The 23,659-nt window shown below is 38.6% G+C and overlaps 1 protein-coding gene across 1 annotated transcript in view; it reads left to right on the plus strand.

The window, feature by feature from the left end:
* Positions 1 to 18,573, plus strand: part of TPH2 (tryptophan hydroxylase 2) — a 100,446-nt gene extending 81,873 nt beyond the window's left edge. Inside the window, exons 9-11 of the mRNA XM_054444089.2 lie at positions 7,595 to 7,690; positions 16,456 to 16,589; positions 16,719 to 18,573. Of these exons, the coding sequence (XP_054300064.1) occupies positions 7,595 to 7,690; positions 16,456 to 16,589; positions 16,719 to 16,893 (405 nt within the window). The 3' untranslated portion in view covers positions 16,894 to 18,573. The remainder of the gene's footprint in view (positions 1 to 7,594; positions 7,691 to 16,455; positions 16,590 to 16,718) is intronic.
* The last annotated feature ends 5,086 nt before the right edge of the window (positions 18,574 to 23,659 follow it).

Genomic DNA, 23,659 nt, shown 5'->3' on the forward strand with positions numbered 1-23,659 from the left:
GTGATTTGGCTTTATGTGTGATTCGGCTTTATGTGTGATTCTTAGGAGTATTTGGAGTTTAAATGATTGAAGAAACAACAAAAATTGATGTCTGGTGGGAGGTTTGAATGAATGATGTTGGGCTAGATATTTCAGAGGCAGTGGGACCTCCATAGTTTAAGCAATGCAGCCTCTGTTTTCACTTTTTTGATTCCCAATGTTGATTTTTATTGCCTTAAAACTTGTATTCCAAAGCTTTTTGTTTAGCTATCAAGCCTCATTCTTATTTCAGTACTATTGTCATTTGCAATTTAATCAAGATTAAGGAATGTTGGCTAAAGGTGGGAAAACACTTGCTGCTTGTAAACTGACATTTTGATATAGCAAAATTCCAACTCTAGTAGCTAGGGTAGGTGGTAAAGGGGTAAGTGGGAGCAGACCTTGAGGGGCCTTTACCTTTCAACAACTTTGTAAGTGTATAGATTGACATACTAGTTGTCTTCTCAAAAACTAGATGGAAAAATGTTAGTAAAAACACTGTGAAAGGAAGGCTGTAGGCCACAGAGCCCTTTTATGTGTTTTTTTTTTTTTTTGAGATGGAGTCTCGCTCTGTCACCCAGGCTGGAGTGCAGTGGTGCGATCTCGGTTCACTGCAAGCTCCGCCTTCCGGGTTCACGCCATTCTCCTGTCTCAGCCTCCTCAGTAGCTGGGACTACAGGTGCCCACCACCACGCCCGGCTAATTTTTTGCATTTTTAGTAAAGACAGGGTTTCACCGTGTTAGCCAGGATGGTCTCGATCTCCTGACCTCGTGATCCACCGGCCTCGGCCTCCCAAAGTGCTGGGATTACAGACGTGAGCCACCGCGCCTGGCGTTATGTGTTTTTATCTGCACTTACCAAAGCTACAGCCGCTGATGTTAGAACATCTTTGAGTGACAGTCTTCTTTTCTGAGATTTATCTTTTTGTTATGATGTGGGCCCCTAATAGCACAGATGCTTGCTAGACTTGCATCTGAAAGGATCCTGGAATTCCCAGCTTTATAGACATTGAGCCTTTATTTGCTAGATCATGAAGAAGTGGCAGTGGTGGGGAGGGTGCAGGGGATGAAACCTAGAAAGGGATGGGGCAGTGTCAGTGACTGGGGTCATGGGGAGCATAAGGTGATAGCTATTTACACTCATCCTGGAAATATTTCAATATTTCAACAACAGGAATGGCTGTGCCAGTGTGACTGACTGATAGTGGCCCTGTATCCATAAGTGCAGTTACTGATAAGAAAAGCATGCTGGATTTGTAGATGGGAAACTTGTGCGTGATTCCTAGCTCTGGCAACCACTAGTTTTGGAACCGGGCAAACCACTTGAACTTTGAGTCTCAGTATTCCCATCTATAAAATGGAAATAATAAGTGCTCTATCTACTTCACAATAGGCAGTAAGATAACATATGTGAGAACACTTTATTAAATGAGGAAGACTTCTTCTGGTTAAGTTTTCCTATTATTTTGATATTTCTGTATAATTGATGAATTCTGTTCTTTAGTGATAACGTCAATCTGGAGCGTTTATTTACTCAAACACCAAATATTGTATTGATGAACTTTTTGGGTTGGGCTGCTTTTTGCACATATTTTTCTTGTTCTCCTCCAAAGTGAGGATGTGGGTTTGGAAGCTACATAACTAAGCTTTGTTAGAACTGTGTACAAGATAAAGATAACTAGGGTCTGAGGACCTGAGGGATTATCTTATAAGTGAAGTACACCAAATTTAGCATATAACTTTTTGTTATGTTTGGTACATCTCAAACCAATCTCAAATCCATCTTAAAAGGGCCCTTTTAAGTTCTCTTTGATAACTTCTTGCTTCCTGCCTATGTGCTAGATATATAGTTAATGGAATTCTAGATGTGGAATGATGTATGTGATTATTTTAAAATATATGCTACCAATATGCAAGATCAAATTTTTAGGGAAGGCGATAGAGAAAATATATCACTCAGTCACTTCTTCACTTGCTTACTCAGGAATTTATTTCTTAAATGATGTGTGCAAGCCAATATCCTAGAGAAAGTGAAAGAAGTAGGCAGCTCGGGCTTCCTCCTAGAAGTTTATATGTATCATTTTAATCTAATTTATGAATATTCAAGGACCCTCAGGAAGAGGCTATGTAATTATTTCAAGGAGGGATGCAGAGGGAGTGAGAGGAGGGAGGCAAAAGGGCCCTTCAGTAGGGAAATGGGAATAGTAAATTTCTTTCCCATCAAGTGTTCTTTGACAAAGTCATACATCTCTTTAATTGTGACCTTAGCAAGAACTTCAGGTGCCTAATGCCAAAGATAAGAAGGGTTTTGCATAGAGTGCTTTTATAAATCACCAGGTGGCACCATTACATATTTTACTGGTGTGATTCTGTGTCTGTGGATTCGGTCCCTTCAAGCTTTTGCCACTGCCCATTTGGCTAGGCCAGAACTGCTGCGAGAATGTTGTACTACCAGTAGTGATCTGAAGATGGCAGCATTGGGCGACCTATCTCATTTTCCTAAGCGCACTCACTGCAGCTCGGGTCCACAGCGTGTTTGGATTTCAGATTGTCACTCAGACTTTCTTCTGCTTAATGACTGCATGTATGTAAATGCCTCTGCCATTCTTCCATAAAAGAGGTCTGAGCTATCATTTCTGTTTTGTTTTTTAATGATTATATGTAATTATATCCAAATAAAATATTTATAAATAATTACATGTCATTAATAGTATGTAAAATTTGGAATTCATGAACACCAGCTTTGATGAAAGATACCCTTCAATTTGGGAGGTGTTAGTCTTAGTATTATTATTTGTTTCTGTTTAAAAGACATTAGTGGCCAAGAATCTGCAATTTTCTTTTACAGGTGTTCTTACAAGTCTCAGCATATTTTTATTTTTTTGTTTTCTTGATAATAGGTAGGATTATTCATTTGGTAAATCTCTAGGGAATATATTATAGATCCACATCTGGAGAATTCTCTGAGGAATCCAAATTATATTTTCTTAAACGTTCATGAAGCAATTAGTTATCCTCAGCTTCTGAAGGGTCTTCAAGGGGTCATCGAGTGCAACTCTAAGTAGGCTTTGCATTTAAAACCAGACTGTAGCAATGTGTGGTTGCCCCCTCCTCCTGATTAGTGATCATGCCCTATGCGTTCTGAGGTCTTCACCAGTATTGAAAACAGAAAGAGAAAAATTATCCTGAGCAAGTTTGTGATTCAAATTTTGCTAAGAACTTAATTTCAGATGCAACTTACCATTTCTCTTTATCTGTTAGCCACACATGGAGCTGCAAATAGAAAACTGTCTCAGACTAAAAGGTCTAATTCTCTAAACAGAATGGGCTGTAGAAACAGCATTTAGGGACCTTCCTTGGTTGAGGACAGCAGGAAACCAAAGGGAAAGGTAGATAGGGAATGAGCAGATGGCACTATGTAAGGCCAGAGTTTCTGGAAGGACTCCCAGATGAGGTCTGGGGCCAGAGAGCATTCTAAGTGATGGGAAGGAAGAGCACAGGGGCTCTTTTCCTCTGAGGTTGCTCTGATTCTAGAAGCACATTAACCAAAGACACACTGGGTGAGAGATTTAGCTTTGAATCTTTAGTTGAATTGATGCAGACCTACCTTTTAATTCCTACCTTAAACTAGGATGGTTTACCAAATCTATGTGAAGACTGGCACACCAGATTTTTTCAGAGGCTCTCTTAGCGTATTTTGGTTCGGATCATAAATGTGACCATGAATTGTGTATGCATTGATTCAGCATAAAAAAATTAAACATGTGCTTAATAGGCTGACCCAAATGCTCCTGTAGCTGGCTCTGAATGTGTATTTTGGATGCTTTTGAATTTGACAGCACATTTTTTCCATGAGCTCTTCTATATTCAATGTTAAGGCTCCAAGGATTTCATGTCAAGTGTTGTAAGTGCAATATAAATTAGGAAAATCAGCCAAAGGCACACTAAGAAGATACTGTGACATTCTAGTTTTCCTCCATTTTAGACTTTTATTTCTCCATTATTTGGTTGTGAAGGAAAATTATGCATCTATTAATTTTTTATCTAGAAACTTTAAAATGTGACAGATGTTGATGTCAAACTCCTTAAAATCCTGAGCTCTAGATCTCTTAAATGTCACCATCTAGACTGCTCCTGGGTAAATCACTTCATCTTCCTCAACTTGAATTTTCCTTTTGGTGAAATAGGAGAGCTGAACGTCCAGGATACTTCCAAGCGTTTGTGCTATATTCTATGACTGTATGATTACTTCCCTTCATTGCACCCAGAATTATGCAAATTTTTTGGAGGATATACTTGAAGGCTGTATTTTAGCTTTTCAACATGTATTTACATTTTTTATCTTGGTTCTTCTCCTAAGGGCTCTGTGATATTTACTTCTCCCAATCCCCTGCCATCCCTAGCCCAAGTCATACTCGTGTTCACTGACCACTCTTGTGTGACACTGCCTACTAGCTGGTCTGTTTCCACTCACTTTTGCTCCCCTACAGTCTATTTTCCATGCAGTACCTCCATGACCTTTTGAAAGCTAAGTTAGTACATATCTTTCTCCTGCCTAAAACCCTCCAGCAACTTTCCATTGCTCTTGGAAATAAAAATCTATTCCTGCCTCAGCGTCTTTGCACTTGTTGTTCCCCCTTCTAGGAACATCATTTTCTCTATATCCTTGCACAACTGCCTTTTTAATTTCTTAATGAAAAGCTGCTTTTAAAGCTGTTTGCAGCTTAAACATTACCCCTTCACAGAAGCTGTCTCTGACTCTTTTTCTAAAATAGTCACATTCCCTGCTTAACATTTGACATATTATATGGTTTTGTTATATATAGAATGTATTCCACCTGACATTATCTGGCTATTGATTTTTGTTTTTGTTATTGCCTGTCTCATCCCAGTAGCATATATGGTTCATGGGATCACAGGCTTTGTTGCCTTGTTCATTGCGTATCCTTAGCATCTAGGGCAGAGTCTGGCATGTAATAGTTGCTCAAGAAGTATTTGTAGAATACGTGAATGAATGAATGGATGGATGTCACAGAATAGATGAATGAATGGATGGATCGATGTCACAGGCAGGAAAACTACAACCCTGGGATTGGAGTCACATAGCTAATTAGAAGCAGGGCTCAGACTAGAACTTGGATCCCTTTGTGTGTTTCTTCTTCCAGGTCATTCTGCCACATGCCAGCTTAACTTAGAGATCATTAATTCATTCACCGTTTATTTATTAACCCAGTGCTTATTGAGCTCTTGTTATCTTTCAGACACTAGTCTAGATCAGTTGTTCTCAACCAAGGATGATGTTGTTCTCCTGGGAACATTGCCAATGTCTGAAGACATTTTTGGTTGTTACAAAGGGGGTGGGGATGCTACTGGCACCTAGTTAGTAGAAGCTAGAGATGCTGCTAAACATCCTACAATGTACAGGACAGACTCCCACAATTATGTAGCCTAAAATGTCAATAGTGCTGACTTTGGAAAACCTTGTCCTAAATGAACAGATTCCTGCTTTTGTGGAGTTTATAGTCTAGTGTTGGGGGATAGATGATAAGCAGCACATATCATGCATACGGAAATTGCAGTCTTTGTAAAAAAGTGTTTCATAGAAAGAATGAAAAGGTGGAACAGAGTAAGGAGGAGTGCTAGTAAGTGCTGTAGGTTGTGATGGAGGGTAGGAAGGGCTGTTATTTTATTTTATTTTATTTTTGAGACGGAGTTTTGCTCTTGTTGCACAGGCTGGAGTGCAATGGCATGAACTCAGCTCACTGCAACTTCCGTCTCCTGGGTTCAGATGATTCTCTTGCCTCAGTCTCCTGGGTAGCTAGGATTACAGGCGCACCACCATGCCCAGCTAATTTTTGTATTTTTAGTAGAGATGGGGTTTCACCATATTGGCCAGGCTGGTCTCGAACTCCTGACCTTAGGTGATCTGATCCCTTCGGCCTCCTAAAGTGCTGGGATTACAGGCGTGAGTCACCACGCCCGGTCTAGGGCTATAATTTTAGCCTCTTTGGGAGGTGAATCAGGAAAAAAAATTTTACTTCTGGAGGTTAAGCTCCATGACCTGGAAATGATCAGTTCTTTGGGTCCAGCTCAGTGCTGCAGAGCTTTGGAAAACTCAACTTCAGAGATCACCCTCACATCAAAAAAATATATAACCTTCCTGAACCAAGGGACATCTTAGCCTCCAAATAAAAATAGAGCAAACTGCCATGTCCTGGAAATAATTATTATTTTCTGCCCCTTTTCAGGAGTGTTTAAATTCTCTTTCTTAACACCTTCAGTGCTCTATCATCATTAATGCAGGACAGTGCTAATTTGATGGAATTTTTATTGCTTGTTGTCAGCATCTCACTTTTCTTTCAGAGCAAAAATAGTGTGAGTTCAGCCTCTCTCAACAGCACTGTGAGTTTTTTGTTTTTGTTTTTTTTTCTTCTTGTTGTGCAGAGATTTCTCTGTCTGTTTAGGTTGATTTCTTAAACCCAACAGAAGCAATTGAAGATATTAATGTCCTGGGGAAGTTGTAGTAGTTGATGCTGATAAAACTTGGGCCAATAAAGTGTGTGTGTGTGTGTGTGTGTGTGTGTATAACATCTGCCCCACTGCTTTCCAATTTATATTAGATCAACTTACAGTTTTTTTTTTTGACTTCGTGATGGTGTGAAAGTGACATGCATTCAGTAGAAAACACTTCAAATTTGGAATTTCGATCTTTTCAACACTTTATTATGAAATAGGCTTTGTGTTAGATGATTTTGCTCAACTGTAGACTAATGTAAGTGTTCTGAGCACTGTTAAGGTAGGCTAGGCTAAACTAGGATGTTCAGCAGGTTAGATGTATTAAATGCATTTTCAACTTAGGATATTATTTTCAACTTATTGGGTTTATTGAAATGTAAACCTATTGTAAGTCGAGCAGCATGTACATACACAAATACATATATAAACCTACACGTGCATATACATATGCAAACATAGATATACATTTAAGATTTTACTAAAAAATTATATTAATATTGTGGTTTTGGTAATTTGGTAGTCATATAGAGGTACTTGCTTTCTTGGTTGCTCTCTTGTTTCCTTACCACAATTCTTTACCAAGCACTGGCACCAACAAATATTTGTTGAATAAATAAACAAACTGCCAAAAGCAGTTAGTGATTACTGGATTCCAACTTATTTTTCCACATTTGCATAAACTGATTTATGTCACAGAAACAAAATTTGGTAAATATATAGCATATTTTTATGGAGGTATCATTGTGATATATTTATTCATTTCTATATCTGTGTTTTTTGTTTTTAAAATTATTGCAGGGGATGTAATTTGACTCATAGGGCTTCTGAATTCAGGAAGCATAAGACTCTTAATAGTTAATACTTTTTTCATATACATTCAACCTAAGGAGAGAATGTTGAGCAAGAGAATAGATTTCAATAAGTGTTCTTGATTTAAATGTATTTAAATTGATAATATTGAAGAAATTATGCACAGCACACCATTTTGTTTTGGGTGCCGTTTTATCCTATCAAATAACTCATTGACCAGTTCACTGGATATGTGTTCATTTTTTTTCAGTGCTATTTCTTCACAATCGAGTTTGGCCTTTGCAAGCAAGAAGGGCAACTGCGGGCATATGGAGCAGGACTCCTTTCCTCCATTGGAGAATTAAAGGTATGAAGCTGTGAATGAAAATACCCTTCCCATGCAAACTGGTTCAAGGTCAGGGAAAATATTGATTTGTTTGTCTGAGCATTTCTACTCACAGATACTCCATAAGTATTTAACATATAGGATCTGGCACCTTGGATGTGGGTGCCGACCTCACTTTTTGCACTTCTGAAAATGGGTCATGCCTTTCTGGGTTTGTGGTGTGACTCAAATGGATGAGCAGCCACATGTACAAATCAACAGCAATGACAAATGTATGACCAAATCTTGGGTAACAAATGGCTGGCCTAAATTTAGTGCTAAAAAGTGAGCCATGAGCTAACAGTGATCCTACTGATTGAAATTCACTTGCGAATGTGGCTTGGCTACTCTGATTTCCATCACCTCCCTGGCTCCTTTGGACTCCCCAGCATCTACTTCCTAAAAGGGAGTTTGATGCTGTTTCAGCTTCTTCAAAATTAATGTGCATTAAAACATGTGTGGACATAAACAATTTGGAAAAACAAACCAAACATGTATATTATCAGAGAAGTATCTATTATGTGTAATGATGCCTAAAGAATGTCATTTTTTTGTTTTAAAATACAATAAAATGGTCATTTTCTTTTCAGAAATGTTGAGACCTGGAATATTCTGATAATTTAAATATTCTGGCCGTTTAAGAATTGCCATTTATACCATGGAGGGATAGCAAGTTTTGTTGAATTTTAAATGCAGTGTGATACACAATCTAGAATAGTACTGAAAATAATTAAATCTTTCTTTGACTATTCAGACTAAGGTCAGGATTGTGGATCATTCTTGAGTTTTTATTTTGAGCATTGATTATTCTTATGTAATATAAATGGGAAGTATATAGTTATTGGTACTTTTTGGCCATTTGCATTATTGAAAGATGCAAAGTAATTGTAGTCTTATTGAGTCTGGTCATTTTATAACTTCATTCATTCATTCCTCAAACATTTGGTTGAACACCTAGTGCCATGTACTATGGCAGTCACTGGGGATAAAAAGACAAGTAATAATGATGAAGAATAAGAAGAAAGGCCAGGTGGCTCCTGCTTGGAATCCCAGCACTTTGGGAGGCTGAGGCAGGCAGATCACCTGAGGTCAGGAGTTCAAGATCAGCCTGGCCAACGTGGTGAAACTCCATCTCTACAAAAATGCAAAAATTAGCAAGGCATGATGGTGGGTACCTGTAATCCCAGCTACTCAGGAGGCTGAGGCAAGAGAATCACTTGAACCTGGGAGGCAGAGGTTTCAGTGAGCCGAGATCACGCCACTGCATTCCAGCCTGGGAGCAGAGGAGACTCTGCCTCAAAAAAAAAAAAAAAAAAAAAAAAAGAAAATAATGATAACAACCAGAACAAACATTTAAATAGACAATATTTATGGTGCTTTAGACATAATAACCCATGTAATGCTCATAAGAACCCAATGAGATAAGGGATATTTATATCACAGATGAGAAAACTGAGGCATAAAGACATTAAGGAACTTGCCTAAGATCACACAGTTAATAAGTGTTGATCTGGGCTCAAATCCCAGCCATCTAGGCTCTAGGATCTGAGCTCCTAACCACTAGGCTGCACTCCCTGGGATCCCTGCCATCAAAGAGTTTACAGTACATTTTAGTGCAAGAGATAAACAACCAATCACATAATACAAAAAGTGTGACAATGAAAGAAATGTGCCTGGCTCATATTAGGCCATGCCTGAGAAGCCTTTCTGTCAAGGGCCCTGCTGTCCATGCTGATTCTTGAGGAATGGAAAGGGTAAATAAGGAAAGGATAGGGTGCACCGATCTGTCAGTGGAGAGCCATGTGTGGACCCTCAAGATTCTAGTTGAAGCCTGGTCCATTGAAAGAACGGTCTGGGGTTCACTGGAATAGGGGATAATAATATTCAACCTAACAAAAACCTGATGACCTGATGTAATGTGGTAATTTTTTAAAAAACTAAATTCTCAACAAAGAATCTATTTGGTGTTAATCTTAGTGCAGTGGGCAAATCCCACAGCAACAGCATAATGCCATATCCCCAATAAAGGCATGCACTCTATAGAGTGTTTCTTGATTTCCCTGAACAAAAGAGTCAGAAAATGATGTAGCTCTTGAGCTGTGTCTATTTACATCCTCCTCAGACGGTTTATAAGTTACACCAGAAACAAAGGAAACAGATCTCTCTCATGGCCCTGACTTTCCACAGGGTCTTCTGGTCTGGTTAATGAAGCATGTGTGGGCAGCACTAGGATGAATCTGTTGTTTTTGTTCCTACTGGTGTGGACAGAATCATCTGGAAATGGAAATCAGCCAGAAATACGTACCAAGAAGGGCATTGTTCACAGAGTACCTTCTTGCTCTGGTCCATTACCTCTAGTCATTAACATTCTTCCATTCTCAAATTTCTATACCTCAACACCCCTGTGATTGCTACACCGGACCATTTTTACAATTCAGAAATACTTTCTATGTGAAATATCTTCTGATTTTTCACAGAAAATACGTAACATAAGATGATTTCCGTAGCATCTCTTCCCCCACATTCTCCTTGCCCTGCTTGTGAAAGTACCCAGAGCCCTCTCAAAGCACTTCTGAGTACTTTTAACCTTTATTTGAATGAAAAAATGATAGTCCTGGACCCATGTAGGGGTAACTTTATTAATAGCGTTATCATAATTCCTGTGTAAACAAGCTTACAGTTTTGAGTGCAGTTACCTTTTGCAGTAAAATATTTTGTGCTGTTCCAACTGCAGTCCAAATGTAAGTCCCAGCTACTGGAGGGTTTTGGGGTCATCTTTGTAACTTTTTAGATTGGATTGCTGGAGGTTTTGGTGTCATCTTTATAACTTTTACATAAGTATCCACAATCACCTTCTCTTCTTAAACAGAACACATTCTATACTTTGTGCTATAGGGGGCTAAATTTTCCTGAGACATAGATGTTGTTCTTTAGAGCTGGGCAAGTACTTCCAAGTGGTATACCTATAGTTCAGACAACTTTCATTTTTTCCTCTTATTTTTTGACAATACTTATTCTTTTTGAAGATAGAAACAAAATAAACATGGAAAAGCTTGTAAAAGTTAGCATAAATCTTATAACCATAAACACTACTTTTTCCACCACAGCAATGGTTGCCCCTCTCTTATTCTAATGATCTGTTCTGTGATGTACTTACAGGAATGCCAAAAAGTGCATTTGGGTGGGGCTTTTCCATACCTTTCATCACTGTGGAGAACAATTAACAATGAGCTGAGTCACCTGGAACACTGACTTTAAAGAAAAGGTTGAAAGTAGGATAATTGCCTTACCCACAGTCTAGCTTGTGTCTTTCCTTTCACACTTTTTCTCTTTATCCCGAGTTGATCTAACCGTATGTCTGTCATTTTTTGATATATTATTTGCTTGCTTATTCATTTATTTTGTTCAACAAACACAAAATTGATGGTCCAAGATTTCAAGAACTTGGAATGTAGTAGGGAAATTCTAAGAAAGTGATGATACGGATCTTTGTTGAGTCCAATTCTCTTGGAGAAGTGACAGTAAAGTTTGTTCACTTTAGGTGGTGAGGAAATGATTGCTAGTCAATGAACTGGCTGAGTTTTATATCAAAAAGTTAACCCATCTCAAAAGCAAAAGGCAATTTCTACTCCTTTTTCATGAGTAAGGGTAAGGTCTAGATATTTATATCTTTCAGGCCAGAGATTAGATTTTTTTTTTTTTTTTTTTTTTTTTTTTTTAGCATCCACCCCATAGTAGTTGCTGACATATTACATATAAACACATCTGTTTTGCTCTTTGGGTTTTGAAAAAGCTGATGGTTTAAAGAAATTTACTTATTATTTTTTGGCTTTAATTTTAGGATATCTTGCATGGCAAATTTATTGTGTTGCCTTGATATAGCTATTAATCAGCATTCTCAGAATAGCTTTATATTTATTACAAGCAATTTGTATTTATTACCACTTGCAGCAACTCTGGGAGGTGGTCAGAATTAGTGCTAGTCTGTATAGAAGAGGCCCAAGGGCCTTGCAGGTTCTCTGATGTCATCTGTTTGGTCAGTGGTGTGACTAGAGTTAAGGACTCGCTGCTGCTGAGCTCTCACATGTTTATCCTGTTCAGATGGCTTTCAAGTCCCTTCCTCCTGCTCTTTCTTCTCATGAAGTTAGCGGTGTTGGTAATGACAGAGTAAATGCTGGACGTTGGGAGCTGAAAACTCTGTCTTTGGTTTTTGTGGAAGGATTGCTTGAAGGTGGAGGTTGTTTCCTCGACCCTGCAGCTTATTCAAATTGGTGAAGCCTAATTGCTAATTTAAAAAAGTGTAATGCATCATTGCCTAATTTGGCAATGGGGATATAGATGTCACATTGTGCTTGTTTAGCAGGATGAGCCTTTGAGGGAGGCTCAAAAATATTATATACACACATAATGCATTTATACATACACGTATGTATATATTTGTTGTTCTTTTGATGTGGGAAAAGATGATTGTGGTGTGAGTGTAGAGTGTTTGCAAATTCTTATTCAGAATCTAGGGCCCAAACTATTCACAAACCTGACTTCACACTTGAGTTTTTTTTTTTTTTTTCCAACTTTAACCAGTCCTAATATAGATAGTGAGGATCACAGGGTTTGCATCTAGAATAGTCGAGATGATAACTGTCATTGCAAAAGCAGGTGTCTAGGAAGAAGGAAGATTTTAAACTGATGAACCCAGGGCAGGCAGCATCATAGTCTAGGACCTGAAAGCCTCAGAGCTGGGGCCGTTTAATTCTCTATAGGTTTCAGACCCCTGAGGGAGAAGGGCTGCACAAATGGTGGAAAGTGTGACTGAACACATATGTACACAAAGCATCATCTCTGGACTGAATTAGTGATGATAACTAAATATACTGAGCACTTCCCATGCCAGGCACTTTGCATCCATTACCTCATTTAATTTTGACCACAACCCCAGGTTATAGATATGACTATTAGTATTTCCATTTTCCAGATGAATACTCAAATAGGCTTACAGAGGTAAAGTAATTTGCCCAAGGACACGTAGTTAGGTAGAGATGGAGTCAGATTTAAACCTCAATTCTTAACTGTAAAGACCTGTATTCTTAACCATAAAGACCTGTATTTTTAATTACCTTATAGTATTGTCTACTAATAGTTGGATTCTGGGAAATTTTTGATATTGAAAAGAAATTTTTATATTCAAAAAGCTGGAATGGCAAATAAGTCTTAACTTGTGCACCAAAGTCAATTCATTGGTAGTAGCTGCCTCTGTGGAGAAGGGTGGGAAGTCCATCCGCAGGCCCAGTGGGAAAGGCTGCTATGGTCAGTTTATTGTGGCTGGTGTGGAGGGAGGTAAAGGTGATATGAGTGCTGTGTACTTGCAGCCTGTTAAAATTATATTTCAAGAAGAGTCTTAGAATTCATCTAGGTCAATCTTTTCAGTTTATCAAAGATAAAGCTGCAGCCCAACATGGGGTAGTTTCATTCATTTGATATTATACGTCTAGCCTCTGGGGACAGCTACATTTAGAACCCAAGTCTCCTGGTTCCCAGCCCTGTGCCCTTGTCTCTAGCACTATGGGTAAATCCAAAATAGTCCTTTTAGAGGGTATTCTGATGAGAGAAGGTGACTCTCAAGCATTCCTGTACTTTAAAAATGGCTTAAAAGTAAAAGATTGTCAACCGGATTCTGTCAGCACTATAAAGCTTCTCTCTGCAGGAAGTTGGATTAATTCTTGCAAACTTCAGGATATCAGACTACTAACATTTCAAGATGGAATCGCTGCAGAGTTCCCTGGGGACATCAAGTAGTTTGGTTCAATGTTTACAGAGAATCCACTCTGGACACAGAGAAGAGGGTACAATAGCTGCTCCCCAAAACTGAGGGGGGTAGAGAGAGACCTGGATAGAAAATGAGAAGCAAACTCAGTCAGACTTCTCCATTGGGCAATAGAAGTTGGAATCAAAGACATGGATCTATTTTATACCCCTTGGGACACACTGTAGTATTCAGAGATAGGAGACTTCATGGGCTGCATGGATGTTCCTGGAACTCAGCACAGAGTCAGCTCATGGTCAGGTAAATGAGGCAATTTATATGGGTGATCATTCCTTCATTTGTTGGCTTCATTCACTGGCTGCTCCCCCATCTCCAGGTTCTTGTCATTCTCCAGGCTAATCCATGGGTACCATTATTACCCCCATATTCATTAACAGCCAAACAGCAGCACTGGTCCCATACTCCATGGGTGGAAAGGTCTCCAGTAGGTAACCAGCATATCACATGCATAGCAGGCTCCTGATGGTAGGCTGCGTTTTTGAGAACTTAAGACAATTAACTTCCAGTTTTTCCTTTAAAAATTACATTGGTCAAGTGTGATCTATATTGCCTAATGGCCTGCCTCAAATTACAAGTGTGTGAACCCACTGGTTTTTCTTGAAGTCTGGGGTAGAGCACCGTATGCTCTGGGCCTTTTCTTGATCTACTTTAATGCTTTTTAGCTGTTAAAATGACTAAATAAGTATCTGGCTATCCAGTGGAATTGTCACAAAATGATTTTTTTTCCAAAACCACACTGATTTCAGTCTCTGTCATTGCATACACACCTCTGGAGACATCCTCTATACATAGTGACTGCTAAGGTTGCTAATGTCTTATAGAAGCAATGGAGACACAAACAGATGAGTTTCACTTCTTTCTTGTGCTTGTCCTTGACCCAGTGAAATGTCTTTAGCTTAGCAAGGATGTCCCAAGGGAGCCATGGCTTTAATGTTCTTACAGCCTGTTCTGCTACCACTCTGGCCATGCCCCTGAATGCAGGGATGAGAGAGTAGGAAGACTAAACACATTGAGCCAGACACAGTCCTTTCCATATGTACTGATGGATGAACGGACTGTTAAAACAACATAGTACGTTAAATGTAACCAGAGTGTATGGAGGCAAAGAAAGCTAATTCGAATTCTGAAAATCATGGCAAGCCAATAGGAAGCCAATTTTTTGCAGAGGAGCAACAGCTTTCATAAAGGGACATTTTGTTTCTTGAAACTGTGAATATGTTTCTAAAATTGTGGACAGAATTATTGGTCATGTGGAACCCAAATCCCTTGATGTTCACTGCCCTGCATTGAATCTAGCACAAATGCATTTGCAAGCGTAGTGACCTTCTGCTTATAATGAAGTTGTTCTGTGGGCCAAAAAAAATGAGTTCACGCTGAGAGGCCCTCTGCATTCTGTGATTCATATATGTGTTTATCTGGACAACGGAATTTTGCAGGAAAGCAAATCACATGCAGGGTGCCCTTTCTCTTACATGTCAGTCTTTTGGTTCTCAATTGCATTTTCAAACTTAGGGAACCACAGACTTCTTCATGGAGGGCTGCAAATCATTCCATGCAGTTTGAAATTGTTGGAGGAATGCATGAAGAATGTTGAACAGGAAAGGGTTTTCAGAATTTCTCCAGGAAACCTTAGCTGTTAGAGACTGAGAAGGTAGAAAAGTATAATGGGTGGAATCCAGAGGCTGGGATAGAGATTGTCTTTAGAATCTTCCCGCCTAAAACCCTCATTTACAGTTGAGGAAATGGAGGCACAGGGAGGATGAATGATTGCTGAGGTTACCCAGTTAGACCTGGACTAAAGCCCCAGTTTTCCAACTCTCAGTTCACGGCAGTTTCTGCTACCCCATTTTTTCTCTCTGCCTCTCTCTCCCAACTAATCCCCCTTAAATTAAGAAAAAGAATCAAGAGGAGTATTTCTCAATATGTAGCTCACAACCACTTATGTTGGAGTCACCTTGGATGCCTTTAAAATGAAGATTTCTAGGTTTCATCCAGACCTGCTAAATGAAATTGAGACCCTGGATATCTGCATTTTCACAAGCTCCTCAGTGATTCTTATGCACATTGCATTTTTAGAACCATCAATCTAGGGTCTATAAATAGGCAGCACATGGCAGGAAATGACCACTAACTTTTAACATCACTGAATTTATCTTGAGAATATAGTCATTCATTGTTCCCTGCTGTTCTTAGTGCCAGTCATGTAGTGAGCTGAACGGAGCTAATGATGGTTCAAAGAGTAATTACACCAGCTTTCCTGTTTTTCTAATACCTGCTCTTGGCATAACTCTGACTATTAATATTAGCTCCTTTTTTCCTCAAGTGGCAATATTTATCTACTGTATATTGCTCTGCTGTACTTGGTGGAAGGTAAATGGATGCTTTGTAAGTATCCTCAAATATACAGGCCCACTCCAGACTCTGTTGATACACAGTACCTGGCTTCAAAATATCTCACCATGAGTCGACAAATAGTTTAGTCAGAGCCCCAATTACCTCTCCACGCAGATAATTATTACTTCTGCCATTTAAGTGAAATTTTAGTACATTGCTTATAGCAATAAATTTAGGAGCATATTTATGCTGTCCCTGCTTCTATTCATAGCATAGATTTAAAATCCCATTTCTGTGGGGGAGTAGCTCCAAACTGTCCTTCAGTATGAATTTGGCTGGTAATAAATTAAATAATACCACAATCTCATTTTCTCCCACAGTACCTAGTATACTTAAAAAAACAAAACAAACAAACAAAATCCTAGTGTTCAATTTACCCTGCACACAGGAGAGTTCTATATTTCATGACAGACTAGTAACTGAGCAGCTCTGTAGGATTACCAAGCTATCAAATGTGTTGTAAAAATGTGATGTCATGGCACTTCGGAAGTCTCATTACAGAGTTTAACGGGTTTTGTGGTATATTTTGCAGCATGCCCTTTCTGACAAGGCATGTGTGAAAGCCTTTGACCCAAAGACAACTTGCTTACAGGAATGCCTTATCACCACCTTCCAGGAAGCCTACTTTGTTTCAGAAAGTTTTGAAGAAGCCAAAGAAAAGATGAGGTAAACTTTTTTTTTCTCCTAGCTAGAGAAAATAACTTTTTATTTTTCTGTCTCTATTCCTTCCTTTTATCTATCTCTTGTACCAATGAGGGTTGATCACATCTCTTTCTATTTCTGTTTATTCTGCAGGGACTTTGCAAAGTCAATTACACGTCCCTTCTCAGTGTACTTCAATCCCTACACACAGAGTATTGAAATTCTGAAAGACACCAGAAGTATTGAAAATGTGGTGCAGGACCTTCGCAGCGACTTGAACACAGTGTGTGATGCCTTAAACAAAATGAACCAATATCTGGGGATTTGATGCCTGGAACCGATGTTGTTGTCAGCATGATCTTTTTGGGGCTTAGCAGCAATTCAGTCAATGTCATATAACACAAATAACCTTCTGTGTCATGGCTTGGCTAATAAGCATGCAATTCTGTATATCTATACCATCTTGTAACTCACTGTGTTAATATATAAAGCACCGTAAGAAATCCAATGGCAGATAACCACTCATTGTATGAAATAATGTAATATGTTTAAACATCTTAAAAAGATTTGACATTCCTGCTTAGTGTCCTTAACCAAACTGCATCTACTTAAAATTTGTAACAAGTAGCCCTCTTATGAGTCTAATTTATGCCCTTTTCTTTTTCAGATCTAAGCCTTTCCTCTGTGTTCATTAGATAAAATGAAAAAAAGCAGTGAAGCTGTTTCCATTTTCAATAATATCAGTGTTTTCACGCATTATTTGAGATAAACCTAGAATTGTAGGAAACTTCCCAACACAATAACAAAGGTTCAATATTCTATTTCAAAAATTGTTGAGGTAACACAGCAGTTGGAATGATTTTTAGGTTGAGTATTTACACAATGCAAGAAAACACCTTTTTACAAATGGAATTATGTAGGTTGCATTGACCTTGTAGAACCTGAGTTATGACAAGCTTCCTGAAGTATTTTGGAAGATAGTACTTCTGGAAAGGACATTAGGAAAGACTAAACAGTGGACAATCAATCTTGGGACTGTGAATTTTATGCTGGAATAAAGTAAATTATCATGTTCAGGTGTTTAAACAATTTTTTTCTGGTCAGAGGAGAATAAAATCACAGAGCTATAAAAATCATCTTTGATTTCAGAGATGTGGAAATTGAGTCACAAAGAAGTTGTGATTTGCCTGAAGCAGTACAGTGAGTTGTACACTAACATTCACAGTCCATTGCACTTTCCTTTTGTTTTGCTGATAAATTCATCCCAGTGTGTGCATGTGTTTCTGTGTCATCTGAGATGGGAAACTTCATCTTTGTGTGTGCATGTGTTAATATGTCGTTGGAGATAGGAAATAATGCCTATCCAAACTAATGTTTATCAGTAAATAGAACTTCGTTTGTGGTCAAGGGTTGCCAACTGTATATATGTTGTTTCCCCTCACAGCTGCAAATCAGGCCAATTCTATGGAAGGTTTTCCACTTTCCTAAAGTTTGGGCAACTTTGGGTAAACAGTAGTGATGCAGCACAAAGTTTTGGTGGTCTTTGCAGTAAAAGATGAAATTAAGTGGTTAAGTGAACAAATAGAAAACTGCTGAGAGTGAATGAATTTCTTTGGATTCCCTCACTGAACATCACTACTGTTCTTCTGATTCTGCATTTGGTAGTAGGGAACACTGGACTGGGGAAGGAGGGGGCAAGAAAAACTAGAGAAAAAAATGACAAAATAACTTTTAGCAATTTAAAATATTTACTTGAGCAATTTCCAAAGATGTTCTTTTAGTAAGAAATTATGTATAATTTTAAACTAATTCATACTCTTATATGGAGCCCACTAAGGGTCAGAAATCTCTGGACTAAATATATTCAGGAAGAACATGAGAAAGGGCTAAAAGATACATCAGGGAGAGATCAAACTAAAATGAAAACCCAGAGGTTTGAATATTGGTTGTCTTAATGATTGAGGATCTTTTGTCTCTGAAGCATTCTCAGAACAACTGAATTTTGAGAAATAATTTGGTGGATAGAATGTGAAAGTCACAAAATATAAATGCTATTCCAGGTGAAGGGAATAGTGCCTTGAAAAATTGGTGGTGGAGAAATGAGGAACAAGCTAAACCAAATTTAAAAGATCTAGATTGATCAAGCAGTCATATATTTTGATAGTTTCATAGATCCATAAATATATAGCTTCTTATATCTTGCTTTGCTAGCTTTAGATGATCCTGAATAAATTACTTATAAATTAGAATCCAGAATCATAATCCAGAATAGCATATCCACAAATTTTCAGAACTGGTTGCTGAATTTTCTCAGAGAAGAAAATTGGCTAAGAAATGCTCAATGTCTGCCTTCGGTGTTGTTTTCATAATTTGGTACTGCTTTAGACACAAGTCCTAGAGTCCTGTCATATATATTCATTAAAAAACCCCTACAAGTAGCCATCAAGCTTTCCACTTCTAGTCCCATGAGATTAGAGCTTCTTAATTAAGTATACTTGAGAGAGAATTATATTTAATTGTAAACAAATTCCCTCAACAAAAAAAATAGCATTTGAGGTGTCTTCTGCTTGGCTTGTAGTGGAATCCAGTTTTCTAATATGTGCAAAAGTCTATCTTGTTTCAAAAATAAAAGAGTTGCAAAGTAAATGGGCTTTCCCACAGAGCTTATATAGGTATCATACAAAGAAGTGGAATTACTTGATTCTTTTTAGATTTGTTCTCCATTTGGAATAGCAGTAACCGTGGTTTTCCCCCTATGAAATAATGGAATCATGGTTTTCATTTGTTGTGAGCATTTAACATGCAAATGCCATTACAGCTAATGGTGGGAAAAATCCTATAAAATTTAATAGCCATCATAGGAAAAGTGTTGGCAGAAAAATTCCCTGTAAGGAAATAGTGTAACAAAATAATCACAGCCAGCTCCTTGTCATATTTGATACCTGCTCAGTGTAACCATTTATCTCAATTATGCTTCATGACTTACAGCTAAATTAAATAGATCCAAGGGCAATTATAAATTTAAAGACACTTGCTCACTGTCATCTCACTGTGAGTTGTTACTTTATTATGGCTTTGCTGCTGACTTCTGTAATCAGCCAATCAGAAATCAACACAAAATTCCTGGCAGGACCAGGGTGCTTACGCATCACACTTTGCAAAAGATAGCCAAAATCTGATTAGTCCAGTTTTATTCTTGAAGCATTTTAGTCTATTATGAGTTAGAATAAGGCATACAGTATATTCTTGAATGTTCATTTTATTTGGCATAATAAAAGCATAATAGACTATAAATTATACCTTTTAAGAGTGGAAAAATTTGAACTGAAATTTCTTCTTCTTTTTTTTTTCTTCCACATTAGTGGTGAAAGTTGTGAGACTTGGGTTTCTGACTTAGTCTCATTTATTTACTGTGTAATTTACAAATGATGCTTTATGGGCATGATATATCTGTGCTTGTCTTGCTTGCTTATAGTAAATGGGCCTGAGCCTAATGATTGTGAAGTATTCCAACATTTACCAACATGAAAAGTCTACAATGAAAAACTGTGCTTTAACGTGAAATTGAACAGAAATACAGAGTTTCATTTTCAAATGGAGTCATGGCTCGCATCACCTCATTTTCTTCATTCGAGGAGGAAAACATTAACACAAGATGTAGTTGTCCTCCAATTCATTTGATCTAATTTTCAACTTCTAAAGAATCAAGTCTTGATGTTTATTCTCATGAACTTGTCTTACTTATAATGAAGAAGAAAGCAGTCCAGAGTTTTCTGGTGTATCGGAGGTTTTTTCTTTCCTTTTGGGAAATGATTCTTATGCAAATTGTCATGTTCTGGGGAGAGTCAATGGAATTAACAATGGGAGACTGCTTCTTGTAATATTAGATTTGCAAATGTTTGAAATAAAACCAGTTCCAGAACATAAAATGGTGGTTCTTTATAATGCGACTTGGAGTTTCAAAACATTCATCCAGTTTCTTGGAACATGTCAGGCACAATATCAGCATTGTTTTAGACACTGAGGATGTAGTGATGAATAAAGCAGAGGAGGTTTATACCCACTTTGAACCTACATTCTAGAGGGAGATACAGGCAAAACAAAACAAGACAAAAAACAGATGAGTTGAAATCACAGCAAGTTCTATGAAGAAAATAATCACAATGATTTGATAAAGAGAAATGGGGAGATGGTGTCGGGGGACTCTAAAGGCCTTTCTGAGCAGGTGGCATTTGACCAAGAACCAGGGATGAGATGGAGCCAGGCCTGAAGAGGGCCATGGTTAGCGTGTTCTCAGAAGAGGGAACAAGAAGGACCAAAGACTCCAAATCCAAATTGGGTTTATGTGTTTGAGGAAGAGACAGATTGTCAGTGGGTGGAATGGAATTATATGAGGGCAGCATGGAAGACAAGGATGAGATAATAGTACAGCGTTCCACAAGAGGTCAGGAGCACTCTCCGTGCAGCGGAAGGTCACTGGAGGGATGTAAGGAAGACTGTGACAAGACCTGATTTACGTTTTTAAGAGCTTACTCAGGCTGCTCTGTGGAAAGGGAGTGTAGTGGGGTTAAAGGGTGGGTGTGGGAATAAAAGTAGAAGCAGTGAAACCAATTAGGAGGCCATTGCAATGTTGGGGATCTGCAAAGTCAATATCTTACTTGATCATGGTGGATGTTATTAAAAATAGTTGTAATTAAATAAGTTACAAAGTTAAGAGGGTGGGCGCCATCAGGTGAAAAACAGAGAAACTGGAATGATCTGTACCTGGGTTGATTCTCATTTGGCTGGAAAAGAAGGCATCCAAACATATCCTGTGTCTTTCACAAATACTTAAAGCTTCCTTTGACAAACATCATGTGAAACTTTCTCTGGCCAGCTTTTAAGGGAAAGAAAGCTACACTGAAAAGCAAATGCATTTGTTTTTCTTGTGACTCACAGATATTGACAACAGAAGCAAAAATGACACAGAAAATGAGGTATTATTGGTGAATGTTGGTGGTGCTGATGTATAGGGTAATTCAGGATAAAAAACCTCTCTTACCTCCAGGCAAACTGAATAGTTGTGTTCACTGTTCACTCTGCTATTTCTGTGGGAATAAGCCATATAAACGTTAGTGGATTAGTGAAGTCTATTTCCACTCTTATCTCTGCCTCCCATCTCCCCAAATGCATAGTTCAGATATTCCAGAAAAGGTTCACCTGCTGTGATTTTGTCCTCTTTCCAAGAAGGATGGGTCTGGTGCAGCAGCTGGAAGTATATTTCCTTCTTTGGGAAGATTGCAGTGAGCCTGATGTTCAACCCAGGGGCATCTGTGGTTATGGTGCCTGCAAACAGCATTCTCATAATCCAGTCTGGATACAGTTTTTATAATTGAACAACAAAGACATCTGACAGATGTGGGCAGGGTAATTTGAAAGCTAGATGGCATAAAGAAATCAAGTTCATTTTCTGTCAAAATCAAATCTTTAAAAAACGGTACAAAACTAGTCATTAGTTTACAGGTTGAGAAAGATAATATTAATTACAGCTAGGTGGGAGGAAGTTCCTGGTCCCTCCTTCACTTCTAGATCTCTTGCAGTCTCCTTGCTTTTTAGCTTGTTCATTTACATGGAATTAGCAAGATTGCTGATTCAGTAGGTCTATTATTCCCAAAGGTTTGCAAACCACTGAACACATCTAATGTACAGCTTGCCCAATTTTAGCAAACAGCCAACTTCACAGACGCTAATGAGGCCAATTATTGGCAAGTGAATTTGAAGTGGAGAACACATTAGATTTGCCACTATAGCAGTTATTTATCAGGATTGATTGAGGCAAACTTTCTTTTGATCATTACATCTGATTGATCACTGCACATGGCATTATGAAAGAATGAGGTTTCCAAGTTAGATAGCTACTTGTAAGAAAAATCTCTACCTTGCAAAGGCAGAACATGTTTCCCTATCCATTTCAGTGTGAAAGCCTAGCCATTAAATTGGAATGGATCCTAATTAGTCTCCTTGCAAATCTCTAAAACTTTTTGGTCTTTCCTGTTGAGCAGAACTTAAAAGAAGCCTAAATTTCTCCCTTGCCCACGTAGAGTCAATATCAAAGAAAATAACTTGCACGGTAATACAGCTGAAAATGAGTGCAGACATAGCAATCCTGATTTGAAGTGGCATTGGAAAGTATAATTTGATTCACCCAGCCAAATGATTACTGCAAGTACAGATCATCAGCATGGCCCACTCCAGGACATTTGAATTGGTGATGAGCTGACAGCTAATTGCCAGACTGAGTCTGCCTCTTGAGCTTCTGCCTGAGAACAGAGGGAAAAAACCCCATGGCTCCTACAAACTCCTAACCTGGACAGAGGCTATTTTTCCATATTGGAAATATGTCTTTTAGGATGATTGTCTCTCTGATCATACCGACCAGCTGTTGTTAGCCCAGTATCCATACCTTCATTGTCCTGTAATTGCACCATAGTTTTCCTTTTGTGAATCCTGTCCCTGGCTCTTATTCCTTACCTTGGGTGGGGCTGATTCCACTTCTCAGTTCTAGGGGTGGGCTTATGACCAATGTTTAATCAGTGAGCTATTATATTCTTCTGGTCACAATGATTGGTTCATAGGTAGGCCAGGACCTGGGTTGGGCCAATTAAAGCCAAACTCTGGACTTTTCTGAAACCATTGAGAAAGAGGTGTGCTGCTTTCTTCTGTAATTGTAAGGTGATAGAAAGTGAGTCTGGAACTTCCATGGACCACCAAATAGAGAATACAAGGCCAAGAGTAAAACACAGAGACAGTGTTTTACAATTTTTTTTTTTTTTGAGACGGAGTCTCGCTCTCTCGCCCAGGCTGGAGTGCAGTGGTTTGATCTCGGCTCACTGCAAGCTCTGCCTCCCAGGTTCACGCCATTCTCCTGCCTCGGCCTCCCGAGTAGCTGGGACTGCAGGCACCCGCCACCATGCCTGGCTAATTTTTTTTGTATTTTTAATAGAGACAGGGTTTCACCGTGTTAGCCACAATGGTCTCAATCTTCTGACCTTGTGATCCGCCCGCCTCGGCCTCTCAAAGTGCTGGGATTACAGGCGTGAGCCACTGCGCCTGGC

The sequence above is a fragment of the Pongo pygmaeus genome, chromosome 10 (assembly GCF_028885625.2).
Source record: "Pongo pygmaeus isolate AG05252 chromosome 10, NHGRI_mPonPyg2-v2.0_pri, whole genome shotgun sequence".
Taxonomy (NCBI): Eukaryota; Metazoa; Chordata; class Mammalia; order Primates; family Hominidae; genus Pongo; species Pongo pygmaeus.